General features: G+C 44.0%; 1 protein-coding gene across 1 annotated transcript in view; it reads right to left on the bottom strand.

Annotated features, from left to right (window-relative positions):
* adgra2 (adhesion G protein-coupled receptor A2) overlaps positions 1-15,184 on the bottom strand; it is a 54,978-nt gene that overhangs the window by 34,031 nt on the left and 5,763 nt on the right. The window contains exon 3 of the mRNA XM_064937320.1: positions 171-242. Within this exon, the coding sequence (XP_064793392.1) occupies positions 171-242 (72 nt within the window). The remainder of the gene's footprint in view (positions 1-170; positions 243-15,184) is intronic.

Raw genomic sequence — 15,184 nt, 5'->3', positions numbered from 1 at the left:
ATAGCCGAGCTGCAAGATGCATAGATCTCCCTGACCCCCTGTCTCTGTGGGGCCATATGAGCTCCAAGCATACAGCAGCTAACCTGTTGTCTTTAAACCTGCCAATGTTGAACTTGTGAGTGAGACCCCAGCACAGAATCAGATGATGTGAAAATGACAAGCGTACTCACAGTTTCTCCAAGGCGTTTAGTCCAAGAAAGGATCCATTTCTCAGAACCCTGATCCGATTGTTGCTCAAAATTCTGTAAAGAAAAATTAAAAACCAAGATATCATTAGTTGTGCTTCATCAAAAATATTGCACAAACACACACATCCAACTCATACAGTAGCCTACAAGATCTATTTGTCAGACCCCTAATTTAGGATATGAAAGGAGTAAGTGCAAAAGCAGAGAAATAGATGACCAACAACTCAATTGCCCAGAGAATGGATTTCAGATAAAAGTAGGATTCCTCTAAGAGGGTCAGAATCTTTATGAGAGGATAAGCAAATTGCATGTTGATTTCCCGAGCAGCAGTCGCACACATGATTACCCTGGCCAGAGACATTACACTAAGCTGTTTCCAATCAATCCTAAAGACTAAATAGGAAATTGAGATTGGGGGGTGGGAGTGGGCGGTAGGTAGCTGTAATCATGATAATCATCCTGGATACATTTTTACATCAGAAGCCAACAGCGTCCACATCAAAGGAAAGTCTGCGATCGACAAGACAATTACTCTTCTCCCTATTGGCAAATCATTTGGCTTATAGGGCCCTTATCAGAAAAGAGGGTGAGGCGCTTTCTAGGACCAGCATGCACTGATCAGAGCAGGCGATCCACTTTGGCTCAGAGGGCTGTGTGTCGTGGGTCCTGTCCGGTTGGCTGTGTGTCGTGGGTCCTGTCAGGTCGGCTGTGTGTCGTGTCAGGTCGGCTGTGTGTCGTGGGTCCCGTCCGGTCAGCTGTGTGTCGTGGGTCCTGTCTGGTCGGCTGTGTGTCGTGGGTCCTGTCAGGTCGGCTGTGTGTCGTGTCAGGTCGGCTGTGTGTCGTGGGTCCCGTCCGGTCAGCTGTGTGTCGTGGGTCCTGTCTGGTCGGCTGTGTGTCGTGGGTCCTGTCAGGTCGGCTGTGTGTCCTGTCAGGTCGGCTGTGTGTCGTGTCAGGTCGGCTGTGTGTCGTGGGTCCCGTCCGGTCAGCTGTGTGTCGTGGGTCCTGTCTGGTCGGCTGTGTGTCGTGGGTCCTGTCAGGTCGGCTGTGTGTCGTGGGTCCTGTCAGGTTGGCTGTGTGTCATGGGTCCTGTCTGGTCGGCTGTGTGTCATGGGTCCTGTCAGGTTGGCTGTGTGACGTGGGTCCTGTCAGGTTGGCTGTGTGTCATGGGTCCTGTCAGGGTGGCTGTGTGTCATGGGTCCTGTCAGGTTGGCTGTGTGACGTGGGTCCTGTCAGGTTGGCTGTGTGGCATGGGTCCTATCAGGTTGGCTGTGTGTCATGGGTCCTGTCAGGTTGGCTGTGTGGCATGGGTCCTGTCAGGTTGGCTGTGTGTCATGGGTCCTATCAGGTTGGCTGTGTGTCATGGGTCCTGTCAGGTTGGCTGTGTGTCATGGGTCCTGTCAGGTTGGCTGTGTGACGTGGGTCCTGTCAGGTCGACTGTGTGTCATGGTCCCTGTCAGGTTGGCTGTGTGGCATGGGTCCTGTCAGGTTGGCTGTGTGTCATGGGTCCTGTCAGGTTGGCTGTGTGGCATGGGTCCTGTCAGGTTGGCTGTGTGTCATGGGTCCTGTCAGGTTGGCTGTGTGTCATGGGTCCTATCAGGTTGGCTGTGTGTCATGGGTCCTGTCAGGTTGGCTGTGTGTCATGGGTCCTGTCAGGTTGGCTGTGTGTCATGGGTCCTGTCAGGTTGGCTGTGTGTCATGGGTCCTGTCAGGTTGGCTGTGTGGCATGGGTCCTGTCAGGTTGGCTATGTGTCATGGGTCCTGTCAGGTTGGCTGTGTGGCATGGGTCCTGTCAGGTTGGCTGTGTGTCATGGGTCCTGTCAGGTTGGCTGTGTGACGTGGGTCCTGTCAGGTCGACTGTGTGTCATGGTCCCTGTCAGGTTGGCTGTGTGTCTGCCACACTGTGTCTCTGTGATCCTCAGCGGGGAAGCAGAGTAAAGCAGGGGCCAGGCTCAGGCGACAGCTCACCGTCATTAACACCCCCACCCCCGACTCACTACGCCCTCTCCTCATTCCCCGGGGCACTTAATAGGCTGTTAGTGAGATGAAGTGTGTTTTTAATCGATGCTGAGGAACAGAGAGGAGCACGTGTGTGTGTGTGTTTTAAAAGAGGAAGCACTGTGAACAGCCTGTGAGATTTACAGATGCAGCAGAATCAAGCAGTCCCCAAACTTCCTGCCACATCAATAAAAACACAGCCCTCACCTCCTCGCCTTTTTGTTGACTTAATGAACAGATTTAATCACCACACCCCTTGTGCAGCACCAACCGGTGACTTTGTCAACTAAGGGGTTGATAATGAATACATTGGTCAATAGTCACTTAGTCAGCACTGTAATAAATAAACTATAACATTGGTATACTGACAGTGTCTAAATGTGTAGCTATCTATCCGTCTACTTCAACTAGGCTACTGCTTTCCCTTCCTTTTTCCCCCTGAAACAAAATATATTCAAATCCATATGCAAATAAATGTGCAGAAAATGCAGACTCATGTGTATCGTTGTCGTCCTAGGGCGTAGCCTGAAATTGAACCTGTGACTTCCAGACCTACGGTCTCACGCTTCAGTTAGACACAGTATCTCTCATATAACTCGATGCAGGCTTGAGATGAAAGCTACAGAAGATCCGGAACGGCCTGAATAATTCAATACAGATAGCAGAGCAGACAGTCACATCTGGCAAAGCAACAAGCCATTTAATTCAACACAGAAGTTTAGATATTGAGAGTTCCTTTTTGACTAAGCTTATTATTCAGAGAGAGGTCGATTAGTCTGAGTGCTGTGTGTATGTGTGATTGCGTTCTTGAGTGCGTGCACGTGTGTGTGCATGCATGTGTGTGTTCATGTTCATATTTTTGCATGATTGTGTAGTGGGTGCTTGTGATAGACAAAATAGGGTCGTCTGAGCCAATCATCTCAGTATCTAAAACTATTAGCCTTAAGTGCATCAATTTCAACAGAATATAATGAAACCTACAGTATTTTCTACATTGCACAGAAGAACTTGAAAGTAAATACACAAACATGTAGCGTCAAGCACATTGTGGAAACATAAGACGTACATTTCCATGAAAATCAAGGGTCTGGGCGATTCAGGACTTTAGCATATCATTTTCCTAGTCTAGTACACCGGTGTATCTCTGATGTCTGTAGCAGAGTGCAAATTCTTCTTTCACAGGATCAACACAAACAATAGTGAGTAAGACACCGAGAAAGAACGAGGGTGAGACAGAGCTCTGTAAACAGCCTGAAATAGGCTGTTTGCTCCCTCCCATTAGGCGAAACAGGAAACCAGACAATTAGCTGTTTGTTCAGGACGCGGCAGACAGAGGTTAGAGGTCAGGTGGAGAGAACTTCCTGGACAGCAAGGAGACGCACAGAGCAGAGCGCTGTCCATGAGCAGGTGGAAGACAGGAGTGACCGGAACAGAGAACAAGCGAAGAATATGAGAAACATTCACTGCTACATCGAAATACACAAAGGCTGTATAGAGTATTTGAGTATTTTTAGAAGCACTAGCAATGAGCGCGATCTGTGCTTGATTGAAAAAGCATGGGTCACATACACTATTCATCACTGAAGTGAGGAGGAGGAGGGGAACTTGATAGAGTGGCCTGTGTTTTTTGAATGGGCTGCTGCGTCTCCACACTGACGGCCCCCTTGACAGACGGCACATTGAGTTAGTCTGCCTCCAAATGCAATTGCAGCACTATGGTGCGCGATATGAAAAGTGCACTAACTCAATCCAGACATTCTCTAAGGTACAGCAGAGCTGCATTAGCCTCATTCATTAGGCCCTTTATAGACCAGCGGCCTATCAGAGATCAGAGTCAGTAATTGAATCTAACATCGGTGTGTAAACCCTGGGCTGCAGGTCAGCTTTGGGGGACACATAAAGACACTTCATCTAAGGCCATTCAGTGAAGATCAAACACCAGCAGGGCCAATGATAAGAGACATGTCTTCCAAGATGATTCAGCTGTTGGAGCAGTAGGTCTGCTGTTGTTGCTAGAGGTTGAGCGTGTACAGGTCACAGCCCTGATGACAGGCACACATACTCCTCTCATGTCTCTCCTAATGGGGATACGGTACCATGACATGATTACTCAACCGGAAATAGTCACCTCAGAGAGATAGAGAGCATACTGTAAAAACAGAAAGACATCCCATCCTTGAGCTCTGTTTCTATAGAAACTGCTGGTATGCTATACCTTAGCCCTCCCTCCTTGTGCATGGCTGAGACAGTAAGTCAGTGAGATGCACACTGACTGCCAAACAAAGGGCCCTGTCCCAGCAGTACAAACCACAGCAACCCCTCCCTAGGCCATGCCACTCAATTTGTTGGTTTGCTCAATTTGCTTCCTTAACCCACAATGCCTTTGAGGGAGACATGAGGGAATGTCACCATGTCACCATGTCCGATATTGTATTCATTCACTGATTTATTTTTGCTCCTTCCTCTCTGGAAAGAGGAGAGGAGAAATGGTGACTCCAGGCTACTGTTTGTCTCAGACTAAACCTTCTCAGCTGGGTGGATCATCGCTCTGATCAGCTCCAATGTTACCACACACTCACACAGGTGTGAAGGATTGGGTAGATGGAGTTTGTGTGTGGGAGGGAGTGTCTATGTCTGTCTCTATGTCTGTGAGTGTCTCTGTGTGTATGTACGTGCTTGCCTCTGTTCATCTGTGTTTCTCTGTGTGTCTCTCTGTGTCTCTCTCTCGGTGTCTCTCTACGTGCTTGTCTCTTTCTGTGTGTCTCTTTCTGTGTGTCTCTCTCTGTGTGTCTCTCTCTGTGTGTCTATCTCTGTGTGTCTCTCTCTGTGTGTCTCTCTGTGTGTCTCTCTGTGTGTCTCTCTGTGTGTCGCTCTGTGTGTTGTACGTGCTTGCCTCTGTGTGTCTCTCTCTGTGTGTCTCTGTGTGCCTCACTGTGTGTCTCTCTATGTGTGCCTCTCTGTGTGCCTCTCTGTGTGACTCTCTCTGTGTGCCTCTCTCTGTGTGCCTCTCTCTGTGTGCCTCTCTCTGTGTGCCTCTCTCTGTGTGCCTTTCTGTGTGCCTCTCTGTGTGCCTCTCTCTGTGTGCCTCTCTATGTGTGCCTCTCTGTGTGCCTCTCTGTGTGCCTCTCTGTGTGCCTTTCTGTGTGCCTCTCTGTGTTCCTCTCTGTGTGTTTGTGCATGCTTGCCTACAGCCACACTGGGTTTCAGGTCATCCTCTGCTCGTATAATTGTTTAGTGAATATGCTCCTCTGGTGGTAATGTGAAGGCCATGCTACAGTATGTACGGCTATTCAAATGACATCTGAGGGAAGAAAACAGGTTTAGGACAAATCTCCACTTTATAAAATTCTTCTCAAACAAGACAGGATATCCTCTCTTTCAAATCGCACATATCTGTTCCCAATAAACATTGTTGTAAAAATAAACTTTCATTCTGCTCCACTGTGTCTCTAGCACAGGTCTCATTCCCTTTCTAATCAGGTCCTTGTTTCTAGCCCTTCTCTCTCATTCATTTGCCTTTTGTTTGGCCGTCATTGTAAATAAGAATTTGTTCTTAACTGACTTGCCTAGTTAAATAAATGTTACATAAAATACATAAATAAATAAAATAACTGTGCTAACAATCTTACATTTGATCATTATGACTTGCAATCAAATCAAAAGTAAATAAAATAAGTGTTGTTACAAAGAAACAAACAATAATAAAACATAATAAAGACTAACTAGATGATAGTTAGATGACTATATGAATGAAGAGTCCCATGTTACCATTTTCCTGATCTCTGCTGCTTTCCCAAATGCCCTGGCTTCTTGGAGTCCCTCTCTCCCTGTCTCCACTCCAGAAGGGACTTTAGCTGCAGGCTTCTACAGCCGACCACAAGTAGGATAACAGTCTTAAGGAGGGATTTCTATTTAATAAGAATCCCTCTGCAGGCTAAGCTCTCCACGCTCATTAACCATCTTTATCCTGGCAACCCAGCATCTCATTACAACAACATCAACAACATCAACAATCTACCTCTCTATCATAACACTGATCATCTACAGAGTCGTCCAGAAACAAACACCCAAGGCTGCAGGAGACGGGGAGAGGGGATTGGGGATTGGGGATTGGGGTTCAAAGATCAGCCACGGCTGTGGCCCGTCGTACTAAACACCCTGGAAACACAATCAAATGGAACAACATGAGCCCTGACCATGGGCCCTGTCCCCAAAGCAAACAAAGAGAGGTGCAGTTCAATGTAATAAAGAGTCAAAACAACTAATGTGCCACTGTGTAAACATCATTTAACTTTGGAAAACCTCTTTGCTAAAGGACCACACACAAGGTGAAAGACAAGAACCCTTGAAAGAGTTTGGTAACGCGCCACAAACTCAGCACACGACATAAAGCCCTGGCTCAGAGATTAAAAGACTAATAGGTGCCGTCAATAAGATAGCTGTTCAAGGAGAGTTTGTGCATCACAATTCAATCCAGTTTAATCTGCACTGTCACTTTATACTGAAAGCATTGGATTATTTCACAGCAAAATATAGCCATTTAAATCCAATAACCCATTGAAAGTGATTTATAGAGGAACTTGAATGAGACTTTTAAACATGGAAGAAGTGACTTCATGTCTCTTAATGTTAAAGCAGACAAAATGCACCTTTGTAAACCTTCTCAGTCTGGATACTTCCACTAGAATCCCATACATAGCTTAAAGTCATTCAAAACAATCTCCTTGAGTTTGAGCAATTTATATTTACAGCTTTAGAACTCAGTGTCCTGGCAGTGCGTAGGAGAGCAGTTACCGTACAGCAGCGACATGGCAGACTCTTTTTCAATAAAGGCATGACGAGGTTGGAAATTGGACTGAAGAGGACAGACAGATTGGGTCTGTGAATATTGCGGGTGAACCCACAGTTTTATTAAAAGCTCCATTACTTCACTTGGCTGTTAACAAGCTTCTCAAGGCCTCTTAGTCTTTCGAAGTGCCACGTCTAATTCATCAAAAGCAATTTCCAAACTACAGCACATTACATAGCACCTTCCTCACGCTCACCTCATACACATGGAATGGCCTAGAGTTGGCCTCGAACAGACTAGCCCCAGCCAAAAAGTTAGCCAGTTAGCACAAGGCTGTCCGCCCCTCTCCACTACTTCAACAAAACCTACTGCAAGGTGTGTGTGAGTATACATATATTTTTGAAATATATGTTTTATTGTCACATACACTGGATAGGTGCAGTGAAATGTGTCGTTTTACAGGGTCAGCCATAGGAGTACGGCGCCGCTCACAGACTATTCAACATAACGTTTGATCACAGGGTGGTAGAGAGATGAAGCCTTTGGATGTGAGTGTAACTTTTTGAATAGCTGGTGAGCATTTGAACAGCTTAGCGCCTGGTTTTCATTGACAATCCTGTGATATCACTGTTGATAAACAAGTCGTGGACAAGGAGCAGGTCTGCTTCACAGACACATGGAGCTGGTTAATATAGGGTTAAGGGGTGTGTTCACTTGTTAGCTGGCTGCTGAGGGAGGGAGTCTAGTCACTTGAACACACACACTTTCATTGTGACATGTCACAGCCCTCAGTCCTGCTACTAATGAAGGCCCAGACCAATTACTGCTGCAAGCCACAGGAGCCCCATCTCAGCAGGAGCATGTGTGTGTGTGTGTGTGTGTGTGTGTGTGTGTGTGTGTGTGTGTGTGTGTGTGTGTGTGTGTGTGTGTGTGTGTGTGTGTGTGTGTGTGTGTGTGTGTGTGTGTGTGTGTGTGTGTGTGTGTGTGTGTGTGTGTGCTTGAGTGCGTGCGGGCGTGTGTGAGAGAGGGTAAGAAAGAGACAGAAAAAGAGGGAGAAAGAGAGAAGGAGAAAGATGGAGAGAATGTGTGTTTATGGTAGACCTGATTTGTAATAAAGGGAAGGTCTTACAGTGTCTCTGCACTGGACTGGTGTCTCTGTCCTGAAGGCCAGTTGAGGGGCCTTTACTCACCATTCAGTGCCCTGGTCACGTCCCAGACCCATAACAGGTGGAATCAGGTGGACCAGGGAGCCTCCACAGCCACTCAGTGGTAGTTAGCCACCTCTGACAGGCAGCAGTTCTGTTTGGCACAGGGACACCGGCTCTGTCCTCTGAGGCTTGGGTCACCACAGTGAATACAGCGGCCACTGAACGCCCTTGAGCACAACGAGCACTTAAGCAGTAAATGTGTCTGGAGACATGAATGTGTCCATTGTCCCTGAGCCACCAGTGTGCTTCCAGCAGGGAATAGGGAGCCGTGCCAAACTACAAGTCCTATTTATCTCCCGTCATGTAAAGGAGTATCCATGTAATTGCACATCAAATGGTTTAGTAAAATCATATCACAAGCACTGATCGAGTTATTCGAGCATTATGGAAAAGCGAGCAGAATCTCCTTGATGACTTTGTTTGTTCTCAGAGCTGTGAAGGGTCATTCTTACTGTGCAGTTAAAGGCTGTGAAAACCAGAAAGTCATATAGTGTACTTCCAAAGGGTGTAAGATGCTATGGACAATATTTGTTTACCAAACTAAAGGAAGGTCAAATCAAAGTAAGAACTACATAAGATTAATATCAAATTCAAACTATCATTTGGCAGCTGAGTGCAATGTGTCCTGCCCTGAAGCTGAAGCTGGATGTGGGAGTGAGTTCTTGCATCTGATACATAGAACTGGTTATTATAGAGTATACTGCATTGTGCTTGGGTAACCAGGCTGGGCTAGTGAGTAAGTCTATGTGGTTTGTGGTTGCGTGTGTGTGTGTGTGTGTGTGTGTGTGTGTGTGTGTGTGTGTGTGTGTGTGTGTGTGTGTGTGTGTGTGTGTGTGTGTGTGTGTGTGTGTGTGTGTGTGTGTGTGTGTGTGTGTGTGTGTGTGTGTGTGTGTGTGTGTGTGTGTGTGTGTGTGTGTGTGTGTGTATGTGTGTGTGACATTCAGATTTATCCATATGCACCAGCACATGCATATGTTTGAGTGTAAAATGGCAAGCAGTCCTTCAGTGATTCCTTAGTCTAAAATTTAAATCTGGGTTTTATAAACAGTCTCTAATTAGAGAGGGGAGGATGGAATCCTATTTTAGGCTCAGTGGCCGTGCACTCCCTTCCCACATGTGTGCACGCACACGCACATGCACACACACGCACACACACACAGTGCTCCTGTGTGCAGAGATGGAAACAGTCTCAGGACAATTGAATTCATGAGAAAGCAACTTCCATGACATGCGGGTTATGCATTCTACTTCTCTTTTATTCAGGGTTTCCTTTTAGTTGTGCAACACAATTTCCTAAACCTGGGCAACCAACAAAGAATGAAAGATGAAATATGTAAGCAAGTGGCTGCCTAGAATCCTAACAACCAAAGTAAAACACGGCAAGTCAATGTTAAAAGTACAACTAAGATTCCCATAGTTCACTGCCAACAACCTTACCAACCAACACAAGAAAAGGTTAAAAACGGCAGTCCAACCTAGTCAGCAACTCCATCAGTGTCTAAAGTTTGTTATTTTAATGAGGCAATTTAGTGAATCTAGGCTTTTCAATCAAGTGGAATGTGGTCCATGCCTGACTAACATTGTCTCATTGTTCTGTCTCATAACTAAGCTCTGTTTTCTGCTCCAATGCAAAGACTGCTGGGAAATTGGTTTGCTTTTACAAAGGATAGGGACAAAATCATTCTGACCCAAATAACTTAAAGCTGGAATTGTTAATTGGTGAAACTGCCACGTCCATTCGTGATATTAATACAACAAAGAAGTTACTTAAAACAACAAACACTACTCTCTCCCACGGATGTCATTGCACACGTGATAGAAAAGCAGAATTGTTTTACCATGTTGCAGGATACTCCTCACCTCTGCTTTGTCAACAAAACAAAAACAATAACAGCAGCCGTGGGATGGACAGTAGCAGTGTTTCCACTAACAACGCTGTTTGACTAGGTAGCAAGTTTGATGTTGTTAGTTAAATGCATTACATAGTCATTAAAACACATTTTTCAACCACTACACACATTTCTTGTAAACAAACTATAGTTTTGGCAAGTTGGTTAGGACATCTACTTTGTACATGACACAAGTCATTTTTTCCAACAATTGTTCACAGACAGATTATTTCACTTATAATTCACTGTATCACAATTCCAGTGGGTCAGAAGTTTACATACACTAAGTTGACTGTGCCTTTAAACAGCTTGAAAATTACGTCATGGCTTTAGAAGCTTCTGATAGGCTAAATGACATAACATGAGTCAATTGGAGGTGTACCTGTGGATGTATTTTAAGGTCTACCTTCAAACTCAGCGCATCTTTGCTTGAAATCATGGGAAAACCTCAGAAAAATAAATTGTAGACCTCCACAAGTCTGGTTCATCCCTGGTTCAGCCTGAAGGTATCATGTTCATCTGTACAAACAATAGTACGCAAGTATAAACACCAGGGGACCACGCTCAGGAAGAAGACGCGTTCTGTCTCCTAGAGATGAACGTACTTTGGTGAAAAAGTGCAAATCAATCCCAGAACAACAGCAAAGGACCTTGTGAAGATGCTGGAGGGAACAGGTACAAAAGTATCTATATCCACAGTAAAACGAGTCCTATATCAACATAACCTGAACGTCCCCTCAGCAAGGAAGAAGCCACTGCTCCACAACCGCCATAAAAAAGCCAGACTATGGTTTGCAATTGCACATGGGGACAAAGATTGTACTTTTTGGAGAAATGTCCTCTGGTCTGATGAAACAAAAATAGAACTGTTGGCCATAATGATCATTGTCATGTTTGGAGGAAAAAAGTGTTTGCAAGGCTTGCAAGCAGAAGAACTCCATCCCAAACATGAAGCACGGGGGTGGCAGCATTAAGTGGAGGGGGTGCGTTGCTGCAGGAGGGACTGGTGCACTTCATAAAATAGATGGCATCACGAGGATGGAAAATTATGTGGATATATTGAAGCAACAGAAATAAGAATAAGAAATAAAATATGAAAAAAATAATTCTCTCTAATATTATTCTGACGTTTCACATTCTTAAAATAAAATGGTGATCCTAAATGACCGAAGACAATTTTTACTATGATTAAATGTCAGGAATTGTGAAAAACTGAGTTTAAATGTAGTTGGCTAAGGTGTATGTAATCGTCCGACTTCAAATGTATGTACAGTAGAAATGTGCGTTGTGTTATTGAGTGGCTCTGTAATGCTCAGTGAAATGGAATAGAATTAACAACTCCACTAAAATGAGTGGGTAACTAGCGAATGTAAAGCCATCCCATTGGACACAGAGGTCAGTTCCACGTTTAGTTTAGAGTTTTCAACTAACGTGAATTCAATGTGAAATCAACATAAAATGTAACCATGTCATTGGATTTAGGTTAAAATGTGAGTGGAAAAAAGACAAAATGCCCTTATGTTGATGACTTTTTGTCAATCCAAACAGTTTTCCACATTGATTCAACATCATCACATTTACTTTTTTGGGTTGAAATGACGTGGAAACAACGTTGATTCAAACAGTTTTTGCCCAGTGGGATTGTTTCTTCACACCATGCAAATGGTTCTCATACACTTCACCAGAAAGATTTATCTAGTGTAAATTACATCTAATTTAGAGTGACACATTTAAACTAAGATAGAACCACAAGCTTTTACAGTGATGACATCTCAATTTGAATAATTATAGTCGAAAATCCGTTTCTGACACATTTGACCCATTTATCAAACATAATTATGTTTTAGTTACAACGTGAGCAAATGAATAATTTTCTTTTTCAGTAATTCAATGATTAATTTCAAGCAGTATATCAGCACAGACAAGTGCCCATTTTGCAACATTATAGACATTTGATAAAGTAGATCTGAAATATGTTCAACACTAAACATACAGTAGATTTACTCTTACTATCTTCAGATATCAATACTCAGTATCACGCAAACACAGAATTAGACACACACACACACACACACAAACACACACAACCACACACAAAAACCAAAAGCATTCTCACCACAGACACACCGCCGCCCTCTGTGGGTCTGCAGTCTGCTCCCAAAGCAGAAACTCTGGGGGCCATTTATGTGGTTCAGCACCGGGAAGAGAGAGGGGAAGGGGAAGAGAGACAGAAGGGTGGGGGTATATCTGGAGAAGAATAACCAGAAAGTTATGAATCTTTTGGAGTAAGATTAGAAGGAGCTGTGTGGAATGAAAAACTATAATAAGGAAAAATTCACCCAGGGGTATAATGTTGCTATGACAACATATTTCTCTGCTTTTGCCAAATTTAAAGGTCATGGCCTTTTGAGCAACAATCTAAAATGATAAATGGACTATGTATTCACCAGTTTTATCATTGCACTGTGATACAAAAAAGCAGCATCAGTGTTCTTTAGGACAATGCAGATGCCTCAGAGTGGTCGGGTAGGCTGTTTGGCGGTTTCAGCCAGCTGGATTTAGGACCACGGACACCACAGAGCGTGCAGACAGGCTGTGTGAAGGCAAAGCTTCTGACCAGCATGGTGCTGTTGTCTATGGGTGTTGCACTTTTTCTCAGATTTGTAAAAGCAAGCAGAGCATAAACTGGCTACTCTTTATTTGACTGCTGTAGCTGGCAAGGTAACTGCTGTTTAACTTAACAGAAAAATATATATATTCCCAGTGCTGAGTTAGTAGTGTAACTGACATGTAATGTTAGCTGTTTTATCTCCTCTCGCTGAAGTTCTGACTGAAGAGAATGAACTAGCTAGCAATAGCTACCACAGCCAGTCCAGTTCTAGCCTTTAGCTACTATATGTTAGATAGAAGTATCTAACAGCTTTTGTGTGTATGGAAATGTTTTGTCCCATTTCAACAGAAGTAAATTGACTAGTTTTCGCTAGTTGATGTACCATTAGAGCTGGCTAACGTTAGATAGCTAGCCCACTAACTTTTGGTAGATTTTTTTTTACCTCAATCACACTAAACCTGAATCAAACTATGAAACCAGTGACCAAACAATTGAAGACCAATATTATGACATTGTTTTGGCAGCGCAATGTTAGTTTTTATTAGAGTCAGTACAGCAATGTAATGTTATTGATCTGTCAGTTTCCCTAGCTAATTCCCTACTTGTCACACTGATATGGTATTAGCAGCTCTACAGACGACACTGTCATGGTGCACAGTCACTGCACAACACAATATTGATGATTATGAATGGATGTGTTTGAATGCCCAGTCATTTACATAGTGTGACGACCCTGGGTTTATAAGCGTGGATATCAACTCCGCCGCTTGAGCATGCTTTTGGGGCACAGTCGATATAGCGCTGGACTTCGGGTTAGAAGGTCGAGGGATCGAGACCTGCTCCCTGCCTGTTTCACTACATTGGTGTCAGTAGTGGGATGCAATGTAATATATAGTGCAGGTTAAAACCATGGTATTTCCATGATCCACATTTGCCATGGTATAAATTATGCAATACCATGGTATTATTTAGGTGCATGGCAGTACCATCATATTTCAAAGCTAAAACCATGGTACATGTCCATGATTCAGATGTATGGCATGGTATAAATAATGCAATACCATGGTAATATTTAGGTGCATGGCAGTACCGTCATACTTCAAAGCTAAAACCATGGTACATTTTCATGATTCAGACTGTACCATGGTATAAGTGAAAGTACCATAGTGGCACCATGGTATGAATGAAAGTACCATGGTAGTACCATGTTACATTTTTGTAAGGGTAGAAATGGTAAGATAAATTGGCACTCCAAATGGAAAAGGTGGTCGACCGCTGGTGTAGCCTATTACCGGCAACTGGAGCATAATGGCAGAATCTGCGTAAGCCAGCAGCAGCGGGAGAAGGAGGGTTGGAAACAGGTTTTTCTCTTCTGGTTAGGCTATCTTGATCTCAGGCCCAATCTTGAGTCCTTTGTGTGTCTTCATTATTTATTTAATAAAACAGGGTGCTTAAAGCATCAGAAAAGTTCAGTACATATAGTTGATTTTATTAAAACACATAGGGTCTATATATAGAAAAATACACATTTTAAAATTTGATTGGTCGAAAGAAAAGACTATTCATGGTGGACCAAGATTTGTTTAAGTCGGGAACAGCCCAGGCAGAAATGCATGAAATGAGCTTTAGATGACCCAAAAAATTCTGAGGGAGGACCCCCATGCCAGGTTATGTCCCCCACACTTCTAAAACCAAAGTTGAATGGACACACATTAGATATCAAATAATATTTGTTTCATCTGTGACTTTTAACTTGACCTCTCAGGGAGGCAGGGGGTCCTGGGTATGTGTGGCATTGACAGGTGCTGAGGTTGTTCGTAGTGCCCTGGGCATCCAGTGTCAGGCCTTTGTTTTTGTTTTTACTCATTGCTGACCAGTGCCCCACCTAACATCTGCGAACAGAAGAGAGCCCACTCCCCCTCCTTTCAACACCTTTCCCCACATAAATAAACCCTCTCCCAGCAGGAATGCCTGTGTGCTCCGAGCGCTCCACAACTCAAAGCTATTGGAATTCTCACTGCTGATAAGATGGCTGTTGGGACATTTCATCGACATACTCCCATCTCAACACATACTGACTAACAGACCCAACACAAACCAATGGCACATCTGTTAGCCCTTTTGATAACCACACACGGCCCACCCCACTCCCAAGATCCCAATGTGGGAGAGGACAAGATGGCTATAAACTATAAAAGACAGGCATATCATATTGCTATATATAGGCCTGCTGTGACAAAGTCAATTAAAGGTCTCCGCTTAGAAGCCAGATGAATTAAACAAAACTCTTATGTCTAGATAGTTTATCATTCAGTATGTATTTACTGATACATCTGAGTTTTCAGTGAACCATCAAGACGATTGGTTGAGTATGCCATCCAAGATATACCTACTGGTCACCTGTCTGTTTGTGCTAGGGCTTTTTGCTGATGAGGCCACAGAGCTTTTGTCTGATGAATGGATGGGAGACACTCTAACACTCCCATAAGAATCTATATAGACAG

Source organism: Oncorhynchus masou, chromosome 25 (genome assembly GCF_036934945.1).
Source record: "Oncorhynchus masou masou isolate Uvic2021 chromosome 25, UVic_Omas_1.1, whole genome shotgun sequence".
Lineage (NCBI taxonomy): Eukaryota > Metazoa > Chordata > Actinopteri > Salmoniformes > Salmonidae > Oncorhynchus > Oncorhynchus masou.
The sequence above is the reverse complement of the archived record's forward strand: the minus strand, read 5'-3'. Positions and strand labels throughout refer to the sequence as shown.